This window comes from Antechinus flavipes, chromosome 1, assembly GCF_016432865.1.
Source record: "Antechinus flavipes isolate AdamAnt ecotype Samford, QLD, Australia chromosome 1, AdamAnt_v2, whole genome shotgun sequence".
Lineage (NCBI taxonomy): Eukaryota > Metazoa > Chordata > Mammalia > Dasyuromorphia > Dasyuridae > Antechinus > Antechinus flavipes.
In genome coordinates this window covers 16,924,325-16,949,247 of record NC_067398.1, presented here as the reverse complement: position 1 = coordinate 16,949,247, position 24,923 = coordinate 16,924,325, and the positions used below count along the sequence as shown (strand labels likewise).

General features: G+C 35.5%; 1 protein-coding gene across 12 annotated transcripts in view; it reads right to left on the bottom strand.

Moving 5' to 3' along the window:
• SLMAP (sarcolemma associated protein) overlaps positions 1–24,923 on the bottom strand; it is a 125,927-nt gene that overhangs the window by 44,727 nt on the left and 56,277 nt on the right. For 11 of the 12 annotated variants that reach the window (XM_051979533.1, XM_051979579.1, XM_051979570.1 and 8 more), the window contains exons 2-9: positions 23,876–24,023; positions 20,140–20,212; positions 17,009–17,045; positions 9,399–9,461; positions 5,108–5,203; positions 4,730–4,801; positions 4,140–4,280; positions 2,539–2,676 (exon numbers count right to left, since the gene is read on the bottom strand). In XM_051979533.1, coding sequence (XP_051835493.1) covers positions 2,539–2,676; positions 4,140–4,280; positions 4,730–4,801; positions 5,108–5,203; positions 9,399–9,461; positions 17,009–17,045; positions 20,140–20,212; positions 23,876–24,023 — 768 coding nt within the window. Of the gene's footprint in view, positions 1–2,538; positions 2,677–4,139; positions 4,281–4,729; positions 4,802–5,107; positions 5,204–9,398; positions 9,462–11,122; positions 11,142–17,008; positions 17,046–20,139; positions 20,213–23,875; positions 24,024–24,923 lie in introns of those variants that run through there. The other variant, XM_051979632.1, reaches the window with a different exon arrangement.

The following is a 24,923-nucleotide window of genomic DNA, read 5'->3' as shown; positions in this document are numbered from 1 at the left end:
TACATGAAAGAGCAGCCCCTGACTGCCATAGGTCAGGTGCCCAATGGCAACAATGAAAATTCGTGAGCCAAGGGCAAAGTCGTCTCTCCCCCCACCCCCCCGCCCCCAATCCAGGCATTAGCCGATTATGTACAGGACAGATATACTAGGATACAAGGGGAAGAAGTTGTCCCAGGTTTCTCAAAGAATGGATTCCTTGGAGTCCATATTCTTTTCAGTGGCTTTCTCTTGTATATTTCCTCTTTAAAATTCCCCGTCTTAAGAATATTGCTGTATCAGTAAGCAAAATACCTACATTTTTTTTTGCTCAGTTCAAACATTTATTAAATACCCACAAATTAATGGGCATTCATTTATATTTTATTACATTTATCAACATTTTATTTTGTATTAATAATTTATTAATAGTTCATATTTGGGAACATTTATTTATGTTTTACTTAGTGCCCATTATTAATGCCTGCTTCTACAGAGTTTGAACCGTAGAAATATAAAGATGAAAAATAAGTCACTGACCACAAGGAATTTAGAACCTCATGAAGGGTTACGAAGAGATAAGTAGACTGTGGCCAATGCAAAGGAGAGGCAGACAAAAAGAGTTCTAAATTCAAAGAGCAAGGGATCATCCACGGGGAAGATGAGTTGGAGAGCAATTTAGAAACGGGCCTCATATTTTGTCACTTGAGGTGTGCGACAAGCCTCAATCAAGAGAACAAAGAGCCTCAGAAAGATGATGACTGGCCAGGATGAAGCAGCCTCCCACTGAGCCCAAATAATCTCCCCTACGGCAGGCTGCAAAACGAAGCAGGAGATAACAAAATCTGTCCAGAAAGATGCAAAGGGCTGGCAGGGGAGGGTGGGCCTTATTATGGGGATAACCAACTGAGAAGTTGTGTAAGAGACACATTTGGCAGAAGCAAGGGGTGGAAAGAGATTCTAAAACATGAAGAGGAAGGAAAAAAGACAGGAAATATTGTGGCAGGAAATTAACAAGGACTTGACAACTCATTAAATGGGGCAAATATTCTATTGTGTTCAAAGAAATAATGAGCAGGAGAGTTTCAAAAAACTTTGGAAAGCTAATATGAGTAAAGTGAGCAGAACCAGAATAACACTATGCACTGTAACAGAATATTATTGGCAACACAATGTCCCAAGACAATTCCAAAGGATTTATGAGGAAAAATGCTCGTCACTTCCTACAGAAAGACGTGCTTTTTAAATTTTATTTTATTTTATGTTCTCTTTTGCAATACAGTAATATGAAAATGCTTTACATGACCACACATGTCTAAACTATATCAAGTTGCTCCTGTTTTCAAGGAGGGTTTAAAGGAAAAGAGGTTATTGAGAACTCAAAAATGTTTAAAAAAAAAAAAAAAAAGGTTTTTTTACATGTAACTGAGGAAAAATGAAATAAAAACATTCTTTTGTGGCAAATAAAGGAAAAGAAATACCAAAGATGTCTTCCAAATTTCAAGTTGGGGCTAATGAAAAATAATTAAATGATCAAAAGGAAAAGAAAAGTTGTGTGTGGGGGAAGTGGGGGCAGTGAGGGAAGAGGCAAGGCTGGGGAAACCTAGGAGAGAAGAACTTGAGTTATTGGCAGGGTATGGGTTATTCTGGTCAAAAGCATAGTCATACAAGAGCTAGAAAAAACCTCAGAGACTGTCTAGGGCCCTCAGAACATCCTGACCACTTAGGGAAGGAAGAATTGCATGTTTTGCTGAAATGGTGGAATTAAAGAGAGGCTATAGCTAGGAGAGTAATCTGAATAGTGATACTGAATCCTAAAGTCATAAACACTAAAGATTTTATTTATTTTTCTAATAATATTTTATATTTTCAAATGACATGCAAAAAAAAAATCAGCATTCATTTTTTAAAATTTTCATTTCCAAATTTTCTCCTTCCTCTCCTTGACAGCCACATCCCTAAGATAATAAACAATGATATAAGTTATATCATATGAAACATATTTCCATATTAGTCATGTTTTAAAAGAAACAGAAAGAAAATAGATAATAAATCTATTTTTATTAGAAAATAAAATAAACAAGAAAAAAGAAAATAAATAAATAAACTGAAAACAGTATGCTTCAATCTGCATTCAGACTTCATCAGTTCTTTCTCTGGATGTAGATGCATCTTCTATTTAATGAGTTCTTTGGAACTGTCTTAAATCACTGTATTTCTGAGAATAGCTAAGTCGTTGATAATCGTATAATATCCTGTTAGTGTGTACAATGTCTCCTGGCTCTGTTTGCTTTAACTTTGTATCAGTTCACAATAAGTCTTTCTAAGTTTTTCTGAAATCTACCTGCTCATATTAGAGATTTTTAATGACTTTTCCACAGGATTTTCTCTGTCTACACTCTTTTTTCTGTCACTATCATGAAATTTATCTCCAGCTTTCAGATATCTGTGATATGTAAGGCAGAAATGACAATGATAAGCAATTTTCTATGATATTAACTATGCTTACAACTGTCTGTTGACAGTTCTGAGGGACACATCTCTAGAGAGCTGAAAACTTACCTTTAGTTTGTCAGAGAGATCTTTAATCTCATTAACGGCTCCATTATATTTATTAGCCAATTCTCTTAATTCTTCCTGAGTCCTTTCATTCATTTCTTTCAGGTGGGTACATTCATCTTCAGTATTACTCAGACTTCGCTGAAATTAAGTCACTCATTTAGAATTAAATAAATTCCTATTTCAACTTATAAAAAAAGAATTAAAATACACTTATTATCTTCTTATGTTTTCTTTGGAGAGGGACAATTAATGTCAAAACATAGCTTACAAAAGCTCATTTTACAGAATACATTAAAAAATGTAAATGGCTTTATATTTATAAGGAAGATTTAAAGGAAGTCAATTTTTCTAATTACTGTTTTGCATAAATCTAGATTTTCTTTTATCTGAATTCTTCAAAGTAATCACTGGCTGTTGCTTTCAAGTCAGATTAGAATGGAACAAGTCAAGGTAAATGTAAAATGAGCTTCAATAGTTTGAGAAACAAAATTAAATTTACAAGTCTATTCTAAAGCAACATGATTAATAAAACCTAATTTAATTCTGTTTGTCACAAATTAGCAAATGCCATAAAGGACCTCTTATTTGGAGACTGAATTAAATGTTCTGATTTAAATTTAGTTAATACATGTTCTTGGGAGGGTTTCTAATTTTAAATCTGAAAATAAATGGGAAAGAAAAGAAGTTATTGCTTTTATACTCTGTATTTTCAAAATAATTTAATGTTATTGTTTGGTTGTTTTAGTCATGTCCAACTCTTTGTGATCCCATCTGGGTTTTTTTTCAGCAATGATACTAAAATGCTTCACCATTTCCCTCCCCAGCTCATTTTAGAGATGAAGAACTAAGGCAAACAGATGACTTGCCCAAATCACACAGCTAGGAAGAGTCTGAGGCTGGATGTGAACCAACCGACAACACTTAGTAAGGAAGCCTTTCACTTTGGCCCTCCATCTGTCTTTTATTGTCTGGCTTGTGGTGAGATGAAGATAATTCAGGTCCGTCCCATTTCAACAAATATTTGCTAAGCACCTACGACAGACACATGCTGCCAGAATACAAGATCTGGTATTTTTTGTGGCTCAAGCTAATATTGGTACTGAGGTGTCAGGGAAAAACCTGCTTCCCTTGTCTGGTTTCTTCTCAACTCTCACAAGTCAGAGAACTCTCGTCTCTCCACATGCCTTTACCATTACCTCAGGGGAGAAAGAGAAGCCCCAGTACAAAGTAGGGTCAGAGCCTAGCAGGCAGGCCAAACTTATCAACAGGGCTTACGATTCCCCTTTCAGCACCTTCACCCTTTGATTGATGGGAAGCTGTAGTTCATTTATACAGTCAGGCTGTGGAGGACGATGGCAGGCAGGGGACTAGCACTCAAACTCGGCTGTTCCCATCACATCAGAGCCTGGGGATTTCAGTGAGCTAAGAACCCAATGTGCTGAGGGTTGTAAGGAAAGTCCCTTGTCCAAAGTGAAACACCGGAGACTCATGAGCTCATACAAAGAGCAGAGCAAACTGGGGCAGCAGTAGTTTCGAAATGGCCAGGAGCTTTCCTGCTTAATAATAATGCCTTAAACTCAATCAAAAAGAAACAAACATACCTCAACTTCTGAGAGTTTTCTGACCACTTCAATTTTCTCCTGAAGGACCCGCCTCAGGGACTCTTTGGCTGTCGTCTCATAGTTGTGTTTATCTTCCTGTAATGCTACAAGTTCTTTCCTTAAACTATCTTCTGTCTGATTCTAGGAATGAAACAGTATTACAAAAGTCAGTCAGTCCATAAGCACACTTTCTAGGCACTTCATGTGCTAGGGACACAAAGGAAGGCCAGAGTTTAAAACAACAACTACATTCATTAGGTAAAGATACAATGAGCACAACCATCTTCAAGCAGCCTCCTTCTCAAATCATTACAGAATGTATTATGTAAGTCTGGTGAAGGGGATCTTTAGACAGGGATTTCCTCTGGACTGCACAACCACAGAACATTTGAAGGCTTGAAATGTAATTTCTAAGGATGAATTCAAATCTAATCCAGACTCAAAACTGGTGTTTTGGAAATGGTCCATGTGACAGTGATCACTTCTTCAATAAGACACAAGTTGTACAAGAGGGCATAGAAATAGAAAGAGTGACTCCTGGATTTCTCCACGTACACAATTGTGCTAGACAAGGGACTCAATGTACCTACTTTAGAACATACTTGTAACTGGTTTCCCATAACTTCTAACCGTGATAACAGTCTATCTTCATCTATTAAAGCCTGGAAAAGAAAAGATTTAAAATGCATAAAAATATTTTACTATGGCTAATAAGCACTATTCTTTTCTGAAGTTAATTTTTATATTATTTTATCTATTTACCTATGCCTTTTCATTGCCAAGATTTGGAATCACAAGTGGAACTAATCTTACTTAATAAAATACTTTCTTTCAAGTCAGAGCATTTCTTTGGGGATTATGAAGCCTGTTATGACTCTATATATTTTTGTTTGTTTCACATCAAAGACTGAAGTTCTTATGCTCTATGTAGACAGAGTGTATTAAGTGAGGACAATTTTTGCAGATACCTGCCAACTAGTATCAGAAGCCTCTTGTGTGATGGCCAATAACCTCTGAAGAGTGGCTAGCTTCTGTTCCAACATCTGCTCCCGATGTAAGGCTTCCTATAAAAAAAAAAAAAATTCCAAAAGCTAACTTCAGAATGTTCTTAAAACAAAAATAAAAAATCAGAATGTGATGTTTTTAAAAGTTTTATTTTAACACCAAATAGAGGAAAACTCCATTTTAAATCTTCTAACATTTTACAACGTGCTTAACAAACTTATCAAGCAAGTTCAGGTCATTTCAACATCTTGAATCATTTAAGCCTGTCTTTTGTCAGATTAAAGTTGCAAGTCATTTAAAATCCACTCTTACAAAAAACGTATCATTGTGAACCGTTAATTCATAACTGACAAAGTCTGTGAAATACTGAGTAAAATTTGTCAATAAGACAATCCTACAGGTAAAGAATACTAGTTAAATCAAAGAATACTGCTTCAAAAGGACTCCAAATTAAAAGCACATCATTTTTAAGTGGTTTATACTGTGACTTGAGCTGCTTAAAATGCTGAGAATTCAACTAATTTTGTTCAATAAAAATGGGAATTAAGAATATCAGGAATCAAGTCTAAAGAGCAACTGTGCCCAACCTTTGAGCTTCAGTAGCAAAACTGGTTCACCTGGCACCTGTGAAGTGGTATTCTGGCTCAACTCTTGCCCAATGGCACAAGAGGTGACTGAGATCACACTGCCCAAAATATAGGGGAGGCCTGCCTAAAAGCAACTGCAGTGGAGGGAAAAGAGGGAGATGGGAGACCAGAGTCCAAAAGTTATGTCTAAGTACTCAGGAGCTTTAAAGAAGCGATTTTAAGAGCATGATCTGAGACAGCTATGTTGCCTATTATCCATGAGCTAGTGAGAGAGTGCCTTTTAGTCAATAGCCAAGCTGATGATAGACACATAGAAGAGATCCTCAATGACTGATGATTTTTTCAACTCTTATTTTATTTGTTTCTATTTTTTAAAATTATTTTTGTATATTAATGGAAACATCATCAACAAAAAGTCAGATGTACTAAAGAAAGATTGCTTGAATCTAGAAATGTGGATTTTAAAAAATATTTTACATGTTGAATGAATTATAATTGGGAAATGCTTATAAACAATGCAAGATAGATTTTCTATTTTTAGGTCAACCATAAACAAGAAAATGAAGAACTCTAAATGAGTTGAGCAGCCTACATGACACAGTAAAAAGAATGCTAGCATTGAAGTCAAGTAAACCTGAATTCAAATTTGGTCTCTGGTAATTAATAGCTGTGCAATCTAGGCAAGTCACTTAATCCTATCTGCCTCAGTTTCCTCATCTGTAAAATGAGATGTAGAAGTAGATGGAAAACCACTCCAATATCTTTCCAAGAAAATCCCAAATGGGGTCACAGAGAGGTGAACATGACAAACAACTAAAGAGCAAAAATGAAATCCATTACAACTCAGAAAATGTTGATGGGTATTATATTGTCACAAATAGGTAATGTATCTCAAAACTCCAGTTACTAAATGGAATTATTTCTAAGCGTCTGAAGTTTTTCATATACTATTACACATCTTTCGTCTAATTCAATTCATTTAAAACATCCAAAATACAAATTACTTCTAAGCTAAAATCTATTACTTCAAGAAAATATTTTCAATTCCAAAACAGGTAGTGACTATTCTAGTATTGTCCAGCTATTCTAGTATTAAACTAAAATGCCTACTACTGATTGCTCCTCAATTTTATCTTGATAAAAAAGGCAGATACAAAATATTAAGTTCGATCAACCCCTACAATCCATCTATAACTCAACAGATACATCACATCAAGTGGTTTTTCCATTAGATAATCCCTGAGGCCTGGAAAACATAGTCTCCTATCCTTTATTTCTTAGAATCTCTACATTCCTTCAAAATTGATCTTATCTCTTTTTGTAGTGGAAACTTAGGATGCTTATCAAATGGAAAATGATATACGATTGTGATGGAATATTTCTATACTATAAAAAATGAGCAAGATTATTTCAGGAAAAACTGGACTTACATGAGCTGATACAAAGTGAAGTGAGCAGAACTAGGGGAACACTGTACACACTTAACAGCAATATTGTGATGATGAACAACTGTGAAAGATTTAACTACTCTGATCAAGATGATCTAAAACAAATCCAAAGGACTCATGATGAAAAATGACATGCAGAGAAATAATATACTAGTATAGACAGAAGCATATTTTTTCTATTTATCTATCTATATCTATTTTTTTGGGGGGGGAGGAGGAACAGAGCCAATAAGAATAACTTTGGCCTGACTTCACATGTATAATGGATATCATATTGTAAGCCTTCCCAATAATGGGATTGGGGGGAGGGGCAGAGAAGAAGAGGTAGAAGGAGAGAACTGGGAGCTAAAAAAATTCTTTTAAATTAATGTTTAAAAAAAAAAACTTAGCTTGTGTCACTCTAATATGACACTTTTCTTGATCTCCTCACTGTTCCTGTATTAACTTCAATCAATCATATAAGTATTTTCTTACATACATACATTTCAATGTGTAGGATTTGTTATTCTTAATAAAACATGATCTTCCTGACAATGGATCCTTCTCACTTTTGACTCTGGATGTTTGCCATTTTTTAAAAACCAATATGAAAAAGGGGTCCGGTGTACTGAGGTAAGTGAAAAGCAAAGTCTACAGCAAATAAACAGCACAGGAGAATGGGAACCCAACTTATTCTCCAATATAATCTAATGCTGCTCTGCCTTCACACATAGGAGGGACTTAGTAAAAACTTGCTATCTAGTAGCCTGAGGGCCCAAAGTGTGAAGTCTTCCTGACACTCAGAGGGCAAGACCCAAAACTAAGTTCAAAGAATGCTCAGTGTGGTGATGACAAGTAATGGGAGCTAGCAACAGAGGGAAACAATCACAAAAGAAAAAAGGCCAAAAATAATGAAAGGAAAAGTGAGACTGTGGAAAAGCTAAGGAAAACAGAACAGGAAAAGGACAGAGCTTGAGACAGCAGAAAATGGAACTTCCAGTCTAGTTTGGCCACTAAGAAAAACCAAAGGACTAAATTAAGGTGACTTGGAAAGAGCAAAGAGATCATAAGGCTATTGTCACAGAAGAGGGGATGAGGAGGATAAGAAGAAAAAAGTGGAGGAGGGAAAAAAACTGAATAAAGAAAAAAAAAATACCTTGTGTTATTTTGATTTTGTTGAACATACCAAAGGAAACAATCTTCAGATCGGCAAGGAGAGAACAAAAAATAGTTTTTTGAGTTCAAGCTCAAAATAAGTGAAGATGTAAATGGAAAAAAAAGCTTCTCTGCCTTCAATCAGCTAAAGTCACTAAGCCACCTACAGAGCACTCAAAGATAAGGCTGAGACAGGCATGCTCCAGTGCTCAAATAAAGGGGGCAAATTCCATCTATAGGCTGGTGAGCAAGATTCTTGATAAAATAGAAAACCCATTAGTAAAGGGATGCCTGACAAGCCCTTAGAAGGGGAAGCAATGATCACCAAGATCTAGCACAAGTTCATGAAAAAGGAGCAGAGACCAACTACCTCCGTGTGCTTTGGGGAGGGTGATGATGAGATGCTGGGATAACCACGGACATTCAGATAGCCCTTTGTGGTTTGGGGGTCATTCTCATCTCCATATTACAGTTGAGCAAAAGGCCAGGGTCACAAACATCACAGGATCACAGGGTGAGAAGCTTTGTGGGCAGCACCTTTGCTCAGTACTTGGGCCTCATGTATGCCCACAGTTCTAACATGGACAAGATGAAGCAATTCAAAGTACAGAGAACTGGGGAGATTCGTGCCTGGCTCACTCACAGATAATCCGATCAGTCACTAAGCCAGAGGGAAGCCTCCATTAGAACCTTCAAATCAGCTCTCACTAAAGAAGGGTCCTGGAATGTGAGCCTCCATCTCCCATCAACTTTGCACGGTTGCACCAACACGTGGGATGTTGGCTCCTCACCTGGGCGTTAGGCTTCCCTGGCTTCTTTCAAGACTCAAATTGCACTCTCAGCAGTAGACTTTCCTGATCCCTTCACCTCAGGGCCTTCTCCAACTTGTTCTTATGGAAAATTTTTCTTCTCTAAATTAACAAACGCATAGTTCTTTCAACTTTCCCACCTATGTCCTCGTAAGTCTGTCACAACTGTGTCAATGTGCCAGGTTTTCCCCATCCTGAATCTGCTAAGTGACTCAAAGCTTTACGTATTTCACTTTCAGGTTCTAAACTTCCAAAAGCTCAAGAGTTCATTTTTACCTGTAGATACTGTGAAAGTTGGAACAGTTCCTGAGAGTACATACTTGGAGTGTTAGCAGCAACCTACAGGTGAGAAAAGATGTCATTAACATTTGTACTTTTTAAAGAGGTTTTATGCCCACAAAATGCAAAGAAATATTTACTTATGCAGGTGATGACTCTGATAAAATGGATGCTCCCTAAGGCAGTGACTATTTTTTTTCTTCAACTAGCAAATTAATATAGCAATATTTCTTAAATTGAATTATATTATACCCCTTTTGTGCCACAAAGTCTTCCACAACCACTAAAGTAGAATGAACATTACAGCATCAATCATATATAGTTTTAATTTAAGAGCAATGGGAAAGAAAAATAATATGCTAAGGTATAAAAGTCTAATTACAACTAGAAGAAATCTTTAAATAGTTGATCTTGGTGATTAGCTATCTGAAAAAGAAAGGGTACCAAAAAACTTAGCTTCCTATACATAAAAACAAAAAAGTAGAAAGACTTTGATGTTTTGCTTAAAAACCACGAATATCCTTACAGCATACTAGTTATCAAACAAAACAGTAATCCATAATAAGATGTCTTAAATATGAACCATGAAAGAATTACCTACATAAATTAGTAAAGGAGGAATTCTAAAGAAAAATAAAAAACTTTCTGGCCTGTTTTGATCAAAACGAAAAGTCAAGAAATATCACATTTAGTACACATTAGTTGGAAAGTCAATAACATGCAGCAACAGATTAAAAATAATCTTCTAGTCCTTTTAGAAGTAATACTCCATCTCTTAAGTACATCATATTCCCCATTCCTATAAATCTCATCTAAAATATTTCAGTAAGAGATTTATAAAATATGAACAGCATTTATACATAGTGCAGCACAATAAATACACAAAAAATTGTATAAATATAAATAAAAAAATTTAAAATATACAAAATTATAAAAAATTATACAGAGACAAGAATATGGCTAAGATAAATATATTTAGCCTAACATTCCATATCTGAGGTGGGCAGAAAATAACTACATATAAATATAAATTCTACAAAGATCTAGCACATGTTCTACACATAACTCTTATCAACTTAATTACCATTAAGCCAAATAGAAAATACAAAATAATGAATAAAAGCTTACATAAATTTTAACATTTAACAAAGTAAAACCAAATAATTAACAACAACAAATATCTGCTCTGTCTCATCTTTTCAAATAGATCTTATTTTACTTAAGGGAAAAAATATTTAAAAGACAATCTACAGGTGTACTCAATGGATTTCTTATACAGTCTACTACACTAATGCAATTTCATTTTGTAAAGGTCTTTTCCAGATTTATTAGTTCTCTTTTATATAAAAATTCCATTAACATAACACAATTTATCCAGCAACTACTATATTCAGAAATGCAAGTCATTTCAGTTGTGGGTTCTGCCGCTGTCTTATAATGAAGGCAGCTTTGAGTACTAAGTATAGACTGGTCCTTTACATGACATTTTAAGTGCACAGTCTTAGTAATATAATAATTAGATCAAACAATATTATCAACTTGGTGGCTTTTAATATTTGTCAAAATGTCCCTGATAGCTCTTTAATTAAATTCTGCTCCATAAGTTGCCTTGCTATTACTTACCTTTCCCATGCCCAAGGATCCCTCCCTCACCCTTTGCTTCCCTATCTGCCTATCCCTCCCCCTTTATTTTTTTTTAATAGATTTTAGGGTGCTGTAACCTTCATGGTATATATGTGGTGTGGCCTCAGTCTTCCTGGACTCAGACGCAGATTCCACACGCAGTCCTGGAGGGGAAAGTTCCTGCTGATGCCTCTAGCCACACATAGCTGGTCAAGGGCTCCCCATGTGTTGTTTCTGCAGAGCTAGCCCAGAGATATCTGCACTTGAGACAGGTTCATCCCCAGTCTTTCTTCAAATCTTCTCTAGTTGTAGTCAGGAGAACCCCAGGCTATGTTTGCCCTGAGGTGCAAATTTGTTCTATTTATAGGGGAAATCTGGAGAGCTCAAAATTTACCAATTTTATTCAGCCATTTTCCCAGAATCCTATGTTTGCCAAAATATCTAGACCTGTCTACAGTTCCAATAACCATGTCTTAGCCAGTCAATGTAGAATATTTTTCATGTTTCCTGGACCAATTCTCCTAGCTTATGATGGCATCTAGAAGTGGTTTTAATATGCGTTTCTCTACAATTTGGAAAACTGCCCATCATTTCCCATAGTTCACAGCTTCTCCTCCAAGAAATGTTCACATCCTTTGCCTACTATAGAATAACGGTCTCAAAGATAAGCATTTATCAAACCCTTGCACTTCCTTTTACTTTTGGAGGATTGATTTTTGCTGAACAAAAGTTTTCCATGAAATATAACCAAACACAATATGATTTCCAATAATATTTTCCATTTGTATGGCAAAAAACCTTTGTCTTCCAGTTATTTGGGATTTTAAAAAATATATTCAGATTGCAGAATGCAAAAAAAGCTTATCATTCCATCTTTCCCTAAGCCTTTCTCTATTCCTGTTTATTTTTTACCATGTTTATTAGTTCTTTCCAAAGCCAACCTTTCTGTATTATCTACACTCTTTGCATTTTTATTTTGTTTTGTTTTTTGGTGGGGGAAGAGATTCTGAGTGAATCAGGGTTAATTACCTTGGGATAATAGGTAATAGGACTTAAGTTCAAATGAGGCCTCAGATACTTGATACTTATTAACTGTGTGACCCTGGACAAGTCAATTAACTTTTTTGACTGTACCACCAAGCTGCCCCTCTGCTCTCTGCCTCCTTCTCTTGTTCTTTTACTTAGTGAGCTATCATAGCATCTACTCTGGCTTTCCTGACCCCTTGTCCTACCGACACTCCAACTTACCATTTGTCTCCCTCATTTCTCTATTTATGGGTCACTAGACCCTAGAGACTGGATTCATTACAAGTTTATGCTACATAATGTTAAATGGTCCTTTAATGCAGCAAAGCATCTTTTTACACCATCCTGCTTTTCATTCACATTCATACCACAGTAGCTATCCCAAACATTTTGTACCCTTCCCAGATCTCTCCCCAATGTCATTTCTACACTCTCTTCTCTTCCATCTCACCTGGTTGCCATCCTTTCATCCAAAGATCTGACAATCAAACTGCCTCATGGCAGCACTGTGCAATACCCAACCCTGGTCCCATCCTCTTTCAACTCCCTAACAAAGTGTTCTAACCATCATCTCTACATACTGACTCTTTCCCTGCTGCTTACAAACACACATTCATCCTTCACTTGACTCACTATCTCCTTGAGCTACCATCCAAATCTTTCCTCTGCTTTCTATTCCTAGTGTCTGCACTGTTTCTCCTTTCACAATCACAAGGGGTCTCATAACTGAATGTGGGGGTCACAAAATTGTGATTTCTTCTCAGTAAATGTTTGATTTATACATACCTATTTAACATACCTATATACCCCAGATCAGGCAAAAATTTCTAGGGAAAAAAGTACCTATGTAAGGAAAAAGTGTAAGAAGCCCTAACCCAATCACCTGCCATCAAGCTTCTGACCATCCCGCTCATCTGAAGCTGGCCTCTCCAAAGGTAAGAGGATTGTTTACTTGCTAAATGAATGTTCATGCGTGCACAAACACATGCACACAGACACACCCTTTAATGGGTTCTTGTCCGTGGCTCCTCTATGCTAAGGCAGTATGAGCTACTTCACTCTGGATTATCCCAGAACTAATTTTTCTCAACTCCTACTCCCCGAGAGTCCTTTTTGAAATTTGATGGTGCTGGTCCTTTTTGGCCCTATAGTTCAACTGCAAATGCACATTACCCAGACCATTTGAGTTTATACAGTGATTTTCCTGCTAAACACTCAACTCTTTCCATTGCTAGAGATTTAATGTGTTAAGAAACAACATTCTCTTTTATTAAACCTTTTCCCTGCAAGGGATAATCCCAAAGTATTAAACCTTTCCTGCACTGCAAGAATAAAGTGAGAGTTCACCATCATCAATTAACTAACATTTATTAAGCACACATGGTACCAGGGAGTACTGTGTTAAGGACTCCTCCCCATTTTTCTTGCCAACAAAGGATCAAATGAGGAAACCGAAGCAGGGAAATATTAAGTGTTATCCACGATCTAAGTTTTATTCTCCCTAACAGAGGGCAAGCTCCTGGAGAGTCCTTGTGGCACCATTTGTACATTACCTATCATTAAAATTATGAATCTTCTACTATATTCATTGTATTTTATTCATTATTTTTATGTTAATATTCATTAAAATCAGCTTCTAGTTTAGACTTTCAGCTGTCTTTACTCCACATTAGAGTCAAAACCATATTTCCCTCATATGAAGAACTAGAAAGTTGATTTAATTTTTTTCTTTGTATTTTAAAACAATCTAAGAAGTACATCAGTCGATTCTGCTTTAATGGTTGAGTCAAATTTGACTATGGATCCACCTGAGCATGCTGTCTATTTTCTGTAGAACTCCCTAAAATTCAATACAATTTCTTATGAAATTGTTCTATTTTTTAGATTTGTGAACTATGGTATTTTATGTTTCCATAAGCAATCAAAGATTTCTTTTATAATCTCAAATGCTGGTGACCAGGGTTGGAAGTCTTCTTGTAAGCTATGATTTACCAATTTTGTTGGAGCTCTGAAAAAAGTGAGATTTATCAGGTCATCTGAACTCCTGCTTTTCCCTGAGATCATCTATCCTAGGCTGTGACACAATGAATAAGCTTTGGACTGGGAATCAAGAGTCCTGTGTCGAAAGACTAGTTCTCCCAGCTACACCTAGCAAAAGAACCATGGGAAATGAGTGTGGACCAGAACACAGCATTTCCACCCCTTCTGTTTTTGTCCGCTTGCATTTTTGTTTTCCTTCTCAGGTTATTTTTTACCTTATTTCTAAATCTGACTTTTCTTGTGCAGCAAGATAACTGTATAAATATATATACATATATTGTATTTAACATATACTTTACCATATTTGACATGTATTGGTCTACCTGCCACCTAGGAGAGGAGGTGGGGGGGAAGGAGGGGAAAAGTTGTAACAGAAGCTTTTTGCAAGGGTCAATGTTGAAGAATTACCCATGCATATGTCTTCTAAATAAAAAGGTGTAAAATAAAAAATAAAATAAAATAAAAAGAAAGATTGGTTCTCATTCTATTTGTAAGACCATGGGCAAGGTATATCATTAGAGACTCAGCTATAAATTCCTCACCAACAAAGTGAAGAGTAACACTATCTCCTCAGTCCAGATTTCATTCATTTTCTCTATTTCTTACTAACTGCAGTGAGGAAGGAAAAATGGCATTGCAGTCAGGCTCCTGGGTAAGAATCTTTGTGTGACCACTAATAAATCAAAGCCTTCAGTCATGGCTCTAAGACTATAAAATACAGCTGAATCCTGATCTGTTTCAGAGGAAGCAGTTTCTATACATCAATGAAATCAAAGGTGTGGATTACAAGAAAAAAAAAAATCTGTTGATAAAAAGTCAACAAATTCAAAATTAAAGCACTGCTTTGACTTTGTCCTATAGGTTTTAATATAATCATTATCACAGATGCAATCCAGCTTATAAAAAATTCATTTGTAGTCATTTAATAATTGTTATTTGTAACTTAGGCCTCCAGTTTTTATTCACAATTACAATTTATATGACTGATTTATGTCATTATGCTATAGATATATGAATGTAGTTAATACCATCTCTAATTATTCCATATTTGTGATTCATGAAAGCATATGATTTTTTTTTTCATTAAGGTTTTGGTGTAAAAATATTCTGCTATTATTTGTGTTTTCAATAACATTTCTGAAAGGCTGAAGTTTTTCTTCATGACAATTCCGGTAGAATTATTAGGTACTTCTGTTCTAAACTGACAGAACCTCATGCTAAATAGAATATTCTGATTTATGTTATTTCAATTTTTCTCACTGTCTGGGGGGATGGGGTGGGATGAGGTGTGAATTTCACTTGGGCTGACACCATATTCTAACTGTATCATCTGGCAGGTGAATGCTAAATTGGGAAGAACCCTTGGCATGTTCAAAAGTGCAAAAACTTTCCATATTAAAAATATTGCCTACAAATAGCCTACTTCTGTTTTCATATTAAAGCTGGGATTTTCTCAAATCTTAATGAAAAATCTAGCATTTACATTTAGCATTACAAAGGTTAGATTTTCATCATGTCTTCAATCAGATGTGAAGGAAAAGAACACACACATTCTTGGTTCAATTATTTAGCAAATTTAAAAGCCACCTACATAAAAGAACCTGTCTCTAATATCCACAACAATGCAATTTTCTTTACCTGCACAAACTTTCTTATCATAGGATTTCCTCACTGTCAAAAGCAGAAGCAGTTTTACTTAGAGATTATATTCTTCCTGCTGCCTTCAACCTTCTGGTTACCTTCACTGATGTCACTTTCTTGAAATGTCCTTCTTAAAAACTCAGTCCTCTTGTCAAAGCTCCAGTGCTCTTATTTTGTTAACAACTCTTTTATCTTGATTTTTAAAGTGTGAATTGAATTAATACTTAACTGTAGAGCTTAGAAGTTTGATAACAAAAGACTAACGTAAGTGCCTGCTTATCGGTTGCCAAAAGTTGCCAGTGTAAAGTCTTTTCCAGTCCCCTCTTGTTTTCAGAGCATTAATGTCCTCTGATGCCATATCTCAAGCTATTCAATTTTTTTATGTTTGCTTCCAATTCCTCTCTTCATTATCCTTTTATATTCTACCAACCTCAGTTGTGAATCTAATAAATTTATTTTTGCCACTCTTGAAGGCCTGAAGCATTGTTTGTATCATTATAACATCACAATCTAATTATAAGGTTTTAATTATTGAATTTGAGCTCTTTCACATCTGAGTCTCATAAATTCTCTTTGTGTAGTATTACTTTTGAGGAATACTTCCAGCAACTTCCAGCAATTTCTTAAAGTATCCTGTTTAAAATTCTATTTTTAAATCGGTACGAAATGTTAGAAATCCTGACATTAATATATCTTGACCTCTCCTACAGTTGCTAAATAATTCTTTATCTTTTCCAAATTCTCTGGGGAAAGAAGGTTGTTTTTGGAACCTGTATTTCCAACTGATATTTTACATAATCTTCAATTCTGTTTTCCATGTGGTCACTATTAAATATTGCTTAATTAATATAAATCATGTTATACTCACTTATTGAGGACTTCTGATTTTTTCCTTTCTATTCAGGTTAATTTTTTTTTCTATCACACTTCTTTTAGTACTTATGGCCTGTAGGCAACTCACAACTTTCTGGGCCTCAGAAAGAGCCAGACGAAGCCCATGTTCTATGATCCTGGTCCTTCTTATTGAAAGGAAAGAGGAGAATGAGCCTGATCCACTTTGCCCTCTTCAATGAAACAGGCCCCAATATTCAGCATTAAAAGATCTGTTTATTCTCCAAAAATTCTTTTGCAGATTTGCATATTACAATGTTTTATTCTGCACATTTGATTGAGCTGTACTTTTTTGTTGTTGTTTTTCATTACTAGCAAAAATCTGCCCCCCCCAAAATCGAACTTTTTCCCGTGTGGAAGAAGCACAAACTGTAGAAATAACTTACTTTGTCAACAGGACTTGGTAATGGAGCATGGATGACACTGAAAAGAAGCAAAAAGGGGAAAAAAGCATTTAAATCTAACAATTTTTTAAAGTAAGGGGTTCAAAAAACCAGAATGAGTTCTGTAAATATGCCTCAGAAATTACAACCTTTGACTTTCATATTTACTGCTGAAGAAAATAAAGTAACAATTTGTACTGAGCAGGATTAACAAATGCTGAATTTTTTTTTAAAGCTTAATAAATATACAAAATTCTCTGAGTCCTAATTAAAACATGCATTAAAACATTCCTAGTTTTTCACAGTAAACAGATATCTTACCTTTTCATAATCAGATTTTACAAAAATCTAATTGCATTTTTTTAATTTACTAGAAGGTTTTTTTATCAAAACGATTCCTATCAGTTGATACTCTGGTAAAAATGAACAACTTATATACAAACCCTTTCAAATTTGTCATACCTTTGAATTTTTGTACATCAAGTTTCTTTTTAAAATGCACATAAACATGCAATAAAATTTTAAATGCTTACTAGCAACAGGGACATAAATTTGAATCGTGTATGATCATGTGAAAAGCTAAGAAAAATTGAAGTAAATCAAATAGCTAACCACCTATCCCTCTTGCCATTTAGTTTCAAGTTGTAAATCCCTACCTTTCCAAAAGCTGACACTATTAATTGCGACTAACTGCCTAAAAATACTATAAATGTCAGTCAAAGTGGACATGAGAATAGCACTTTGGACAGAGCCAGTCAGGGATCACGCCCATGTGGTCTAAAGCAGGACCACCAAGTCCTGCCTAACCTTGGCTTGGATCTCCCTCAAGTCGCACCATCTGCAAGGTAAAGTTTTTTTGTTTTAAGTACGAATGGAAAGCATGTGCATAAACACATTTGTGCACAGCATGAGGGGATGTGAAGCTCATTATCATACCTTAAACAATCCCCATGTATCATTTCCTATTTAGCACAATTATCATGATAAAAACACAAAATATTATAAGGACACCAATGACTCAACACTTGCTCCAAGGCTTTCTAATTCCTCTCCCTTTCCATTTCTTGGCATCTTTCTTTTCCTCTTCTTCTCTTCCATCCTTGACTAATTGTTCTTCCTCCCTCTCCTTGTTGCCTATCCACACATCACTATCCCGGCTGCTTTGAATGTGATGGCCATAGAAATGGGGTTCTTTAGTTTTCAGCTGTACTTTATCCTGGCTACAGAAATACAAAGACTGCTAAGCACAAGTCCAGGGGATGTGAGGGAGGTAATGGTTTTAAAGATTCAATGGATTACAGTGACTGAAAAGTATTAGTGTAGTCACCACTTAACTTGAAATTTTTGGATTTTAATATTCATAGGACTCATTAGAAATTATCATGCATAATTAAAAGCTGTGAAAGTATATAATCCCCATTTTATTTTTTTTTAATATTTTATTTTATTTTATAATAACTTTATATTGACAGAATCCATGCCAGGGTAATTTTTTTTACAACATTATCCCTTGCACTCGCTTCTGTTCCGATTTTTCCCCTCCCTCCCTCCACCCCCTCCCCTAGATGGCAAGTAGTCCTATATATGTTAACTATGTTGCAGTATATCCTAGATACAATATATGTGTGCAGAACCGAGCAGTTCTCTTGTTGCACAGGGAGAATTGGATTCAGAAGGTAAAAAACAACTCGGAAAGAAAAACAAAAATGCAGATAGTTCACATTCGTTTCCCAGTGTTCTTTCTTTGGGTGTAGCTGCTTCTGTCCATCATTTATCAATTGAAATTGAGTCTTTGTCAAAGAAATCCACTTCCATCAGAATACATCCTCATACAATATCAATGTCGAAGTGTAAAGTGATCTCCTGGTTCTGCTCATTTCACTTAGCATCAGTTCATGTAATTCTCTCCAAGCCTCTCTGTATTCATCCTGCTGGTCATTTCTTACAGAACAATAATTATAATCCCCATTTTAAAGTGAGAAAATGAACCCCAAAGTACATTTATCTCCTTAATAGGAGAAAGTATAGTGAAGAAAAAACTAAGAGAAAAGCCAAAGGCAGCCTAGATAGCACTAATCCACTCAACCATGAGTAAACTGTATTTCATTTAGTGATTCTGGTAGAGTTTGTGGAACCCTAGATTGTTGGGAATAGCAAATCACAAAGCTTTTTGCCCCTGAGGAAATTTCTGCTTCAACAGAGATAATCTCCCATCACTCTGTTCACAAGAAATAAGGCCACTACTGCCTTGCTTCTTCACACATGTGGACTAGGTCCGCACAAAACATTTTTCAACTAATACAGCAAGAGGAAAAATATTCATTATTGCCGTGTCCAAAGCAAAGCCTGAAGAGCAATAAGTCACTTTAAGAGCCAATCCAGGGCTTCTGGGTCCTCAAAAATTCCAAAAAAACATCTAATCCCATTGATGAGCTGCTTCGTTCATTTAACAATCCATTTCTTTCCCCTTTCTCCTATATCACTTATCCTTCTCTAAATTCTCATCACAAAATCACAAAAGTAGAAAAGAAACCCAAAGTCATCTAGGCCAGTCCATATGTGAAATCCAATCTTTGTTAGACCTCATATGCCAAGGAGGCATTTAGTCCCTACCTTGGGATCTCCAGTGAGGGGCAGCCAAGGTCCTCCCAAGGGAGCCCTCCCACTGTAAGGCTGTTATGCCACCTGTAGCTTCCACCTCCTCATCCAGCCATCTGAGGTCAAATACAACATGGAAAATCCTCTTGCTATATGACTGCCAATCATGTATCTGATTGTTATATAACTTGTATTAATTAATTAATTGATGTGATGATTGTTATATAACTGAAAGTTATAGGGGCCCTACCAAATTGTCTCTTCTCTAGATCAAACAGCCCCAATTCCTCAAAACATCACTGAGTTTTCATGTCAGAAAAACTGTTTCTAACACTAATTTTGTTTTCTTGTAGGCAAATTGTGTAGTCTTTCAATGTATCATTGTCGCCGCATGAAAAATGAGAATGATAATACTAGCACTACTTCCATTCCAGGGTCATTGTAGGAATGCACACTCTAAAGCACTAAATATCAATCTGAGCTATTAATTTCACAATCATCATCATCATCACCATTATCAATGGAAATATACTTACTCTGACCGTAGTCGAGCTTCCATCCCATCTGGTAGGAAAAGTTTTATTGTGGAAACAATACATCCATGGGTAACTAGAAATAATAAAAATAAACATTTTTTAAAGTAGAATGAGTAGGTTGAAAACAGGCAAACTTTCAAATTATTAAAAAACAAAGCGCAAAACATTGTCTTCTTTAGGGAGAATTCTAATGCAGGACTCTAATTACCACTGTTCCCTTTTAAACAATGAGCTGACATCCTGATTTCCAGGAGCTCACAGTTTAACAGGAAAGCGTAAGCTCCATATACAAATTATAACTACAATATACAAAGTACTAGATGATAAAATGCTGAGAGTGAAGAAAGAAAGAGAAGGAAAGAAAGAAAAAGAGAAAAAAGAAAGAGAGAAAGAGAGAAGGAGAAAAAGAGAGAAGGAAGGAAGGAAAGAAGGAAGGAAGGAAGGGAGGAAGGGAGGGAGGTAAAGAGAAAAAGAGAAAAAGGAAAGAAGGAAACAAAGAAACAAAGTCAAATAAGTTTTAAACTGCAGGATATCAATTGTATGTTATACATACAAATAATGTTTAAAATAAACTCAAGAAAAAAATACACAACTAAGTACAAATGAAACTAAAGAAACCAAGAGAAAGTAGCTAATTACAAGAATTATTCAGTTCAAATACAATTTGAATCTTCAAATGTTCATTTTAGAATTTAAAGTTATACAAAATGTACCTGTACAACTCAAATGTATTACAAAGTTTCACTTTTCATAGTTTTGGGGTAAGAATGTCAATGGATAATCAAGACAGAATATAAATTGACATTTGATATTGCATGTAGCATAATAGTACCTAGATACTAAATACTTGTTGAGTTGTTACATAATCCATTAAAATGTCCTTGCACATCACTCTAATGTCAATTATTACCAGTTTTCCATGTGCAAAAAAATGTTGTTCTATTGAGGAGAAAAAACTGTTAAAGCTTATAACTGACTGACAGGAAAGAGAGCAAAGGAATATGATCATTTCCCCTTGGTTCTCCCTTTCCCTATAATAAATTACCTTGTGAGACTCGAGTTTTAACAATAAACAGAATTACTAACCAATTTTCTCATATTATTAATTAGAATTTACATTAGAATCCTTTTTGTTAACCCATTATCTATAGTAACTAAAGTACTGTTCATTTGTTTATGCTTGAATCTCTCTCGGACAAAATATCAAATACTCAGAAGTAACAACAGAATGGATGAATGTTCCATGGTTAAAGGCATCTTGACTTTAAAGAACTCAATTTCTCGTGTATCTCATAGGATTAATGAAGAAATGCTGTTTGTCAAGGCCACACTCTCATTTAATAAGGGAAGAAGCAGAGCTCCAAGAGGAGCCAAGTGCTCTGCCCAACACTACTCGAAATGATTCCAATCCAGATTGTTGAAAGCAAATCTCACTGATTTTCCTCCACACTTTCCTTCTTCCCCTTGGGTGCTAAGCTGATTGTCTACTTAGCAATTAAAACAACTCATGGCAGAAAACAGAGGGTGCCTATTTCAACATTTAAGGATTATATGCCTCATTCAGGCATGAGTTAATGTCTTGAGAGAAAGTCCAATGATCAGTAATTAAGGTGATCATTAAGTTCACAATATTTAAAACTGGCAAGTATTTCAAAGTATCAGAAAACCTAAGATTGAAAAGTTATTGGGGAAAGGAACCATCAAATATCTAGAATAAACTCATTATCTTTCAAGTAGGGAAATAGGTCCAAAAAGAGAGAGAGAGAGAGAGAGAGAGAGAAGTGACATATCCAAAGACAGAAAGATGGTAAGAATTGGGATCTCAAAAGCCACGCCTTCTGACTCCACAACCTTTATTCTTTAAATTTCACCACAGAATATCTGAGTAGTGCTGTACTTTAATATTCATGTGCATAATAGCATATTCCATAATGTAATATCCCAGTATTTCACAAAGCACTCTACTAAGATCACTATTATCACAAAAAGATTAATAATGTGATATCATAATTTTACAGACAGAAAAAAACAACTACGACTAAGATCTGTAAGTCTCAACTTGTGAAAAGATCTATATTCCTGAAATTTATAAATCAGAATAAAGTTACCTATAAAAGGTACTGTAATGAACTGTGGTTAGAGTTATGAGTCAGTCTATAAAAATCTATTTAATCCATAAGTTACCCAAAGCACAGTACTATATTAAATATTCTACTTTCTTGAACCATCAATTATAACAACGTTTCTATGGGAAAATGCTGTTCAAGTTCCAACTGGAATGCCAAAAGCACCTCTTCCACCTCTTAATGTGTTGATCAGGTGGCATAACGAACCCTCCCTGAACCAGAGTACTGTTGGTTCTTTATCTTTGGAAAGGAGTTGGAAGAATGAAAAAGCAAATAAAAGGCAGAAAAGAGGAAAATAACTTTAAATCAAAGGTTTTCATTTTTTCTAATCTGCTGAGAGCTATTTCCATATAATTGTTTCCTTTATCACATATATTTTTATAATAGGTATTTAAAAAATATTCTAAGAAAGGGACCCTAAGATGCAGACAGCCAGAAACTGAAGGGACAAGAAACTAAAAAACAGATAAAAGCCCCTTAGAGCTAGAGATCAACAGTAAAATATATCAAGAATAGGGGATATGAAATCAGAGTCTCCTACTAGCAAAAATTCCCAAGCATACTTTTCAGGGTACCTGGTCACTCCCTTTTATCATTTTCCAGGAAACCCAAGTACTAGCTTCACATGCTTTCCCTTCAATTTATTGCCCCTGGTACTTACAACTAAAGTTTTTCTGTATCCCATTACACAACAGGAACAGAAAGGAATCTCCCAACTTCTCCCTTGAAGAATAACACAGCCTATGGTTTGAAAAGTTTATTATTATATTATTAGGAAATAGAGTTTTAAAAACCTCCCTTCCTCTAGGCTCTCCCCCTTTTCATCTGAACCCAAATCCTATGAGAAAAGTCTACATAGACGCAATTAGGGTCTGAGGCAATATTCATTTTTGTCATTTTATAAAAAAGGTCACATATTTGAGATCTGGGCAGTGTAAACAGATCTGTAACAGGAGAGAGGTTGAGAAACTGTGAGCAGGAGCTCAGGATGAGGGTAGTGAAAGAAAGGTGGAGGATAGCAAAAGAGACCCAGAACTTTTTCATTTTCTGTGAAATTTTTCATTTCAGTGTTTCTGAGGCACTGAAAGGAGACAAACCTTACTCGCAATGTTCCAAAATGAATTGAGCAGTTGGTTCTATGCTCCAAGAGAAAAAGAAGAAATTCTAGCACAAGAGATCTTCTGACTAATAGACAATCACATGGCCCAAAACTTATTTCCAATATAAATGTTTCTTATTTATCATATTTAGTTCCTACACTCCTGGATTATGCCATAATATAGCTGAAATATACCCAAAGCAGGATTAATAGCCCTGGGGAAGGAGACTGGAGAAAATGACACCGATTCATATTTCTCATTAAACACTTTGCTTCTTCCCATTAATTAATTCTGTTCAGTTTGCCCTGAAATAGTCAATGGGATGAGGGCCCCAGTAATCTAAGGAAAGCTTCTAAGTTCTATTTTAAAATCCATGTTCCCCCATAAAAAATTTCATCAAAGGACACTACAAGGGAACTTTGCTTTTACTGGACAAATGGAATTTTCTTACAAAGTGACCTAGGTTGAAGCTGTTAAATACAATAGTCCCTTCAACTGACCCACTCTTACCTTTCCGTGTGTTTTCGGTCACATCTACACCAAACTGGATAATGTCACCAGAAAGAATTTCACATGGTGGACTTTCTTCAGATCCTCGACTCAATCTCTGGCTATTTATAAAGGTACCGTTACTACTTTTAGTGTCTTGAAGATAAAACTGCAAAAACAAAACAAAAAGGTTTGGAAGGTAACTATGACAGCTACAGATCAAAAGTGAGAGAGGGATGTAAAGTTTTGTTGCTGTTGCTGCTCTTCAGTCTTTTCAGTCATATCTGGACTCTTCATGACCCCATTTCAGGTATTCTTGGCAGAAATTGGAGTAGTTTGCATTTCTTCCTCCACTTTCTCATTTTACAGATGAAGAAATTGAAGCACATAAAGTTAAGTGACTTGCCCAGGATCACAAAGTGGGGGCAGCTAGGTGGCACCAGCCCTGAAGTCAGGAGGACTTGAGTTCAAATCTGGTCTCAGACACCAGATATTCCTAGCTATGTGATCCAGGGCAAGTCACTTAATCCCAATTGCCTCAGCAAAAACAATAACAAAAGGTATTGGTATTAAGTATCTGAGTCCAGATGGTAGGTGGTACAGTTGATAGGATGCTAGTTCTGAAATCATATATATATGTAATAGTGGACATCCAATTAAACATTTCAAAATTAAATAACTCCAGACTTTATGGGTAGGGGAAAAAGATAAGGAGGGAATTGTTAAACAAAAAATGAAGTAAAACCATATAAAGTGTTCACTGGCAAGAAATAGTCATTGTTTTGTCAGCTGCATTCCATTCAGGTTTCATTTTTTTAAAAAACAAACTGAGAAGGATGGAAGCTTAGCTGTATCAGACCTAAAAGTATATTATGTTCACTTTTTTTCTTTTTCTTCTGTTTTTGTTCCCCTCCTCCAGTGGTTTTCCCCTTTTGTTCTGATTTTTCTCTCCCAATATGATTCATAAAGAAATGTGCATTAATTTTAAAAAATTAACCCACATGTATAAGCAGAAAAAAATAAGTTTGAAAAACAGAGAACTTGTAAATTAAATTTACACATAATAAAA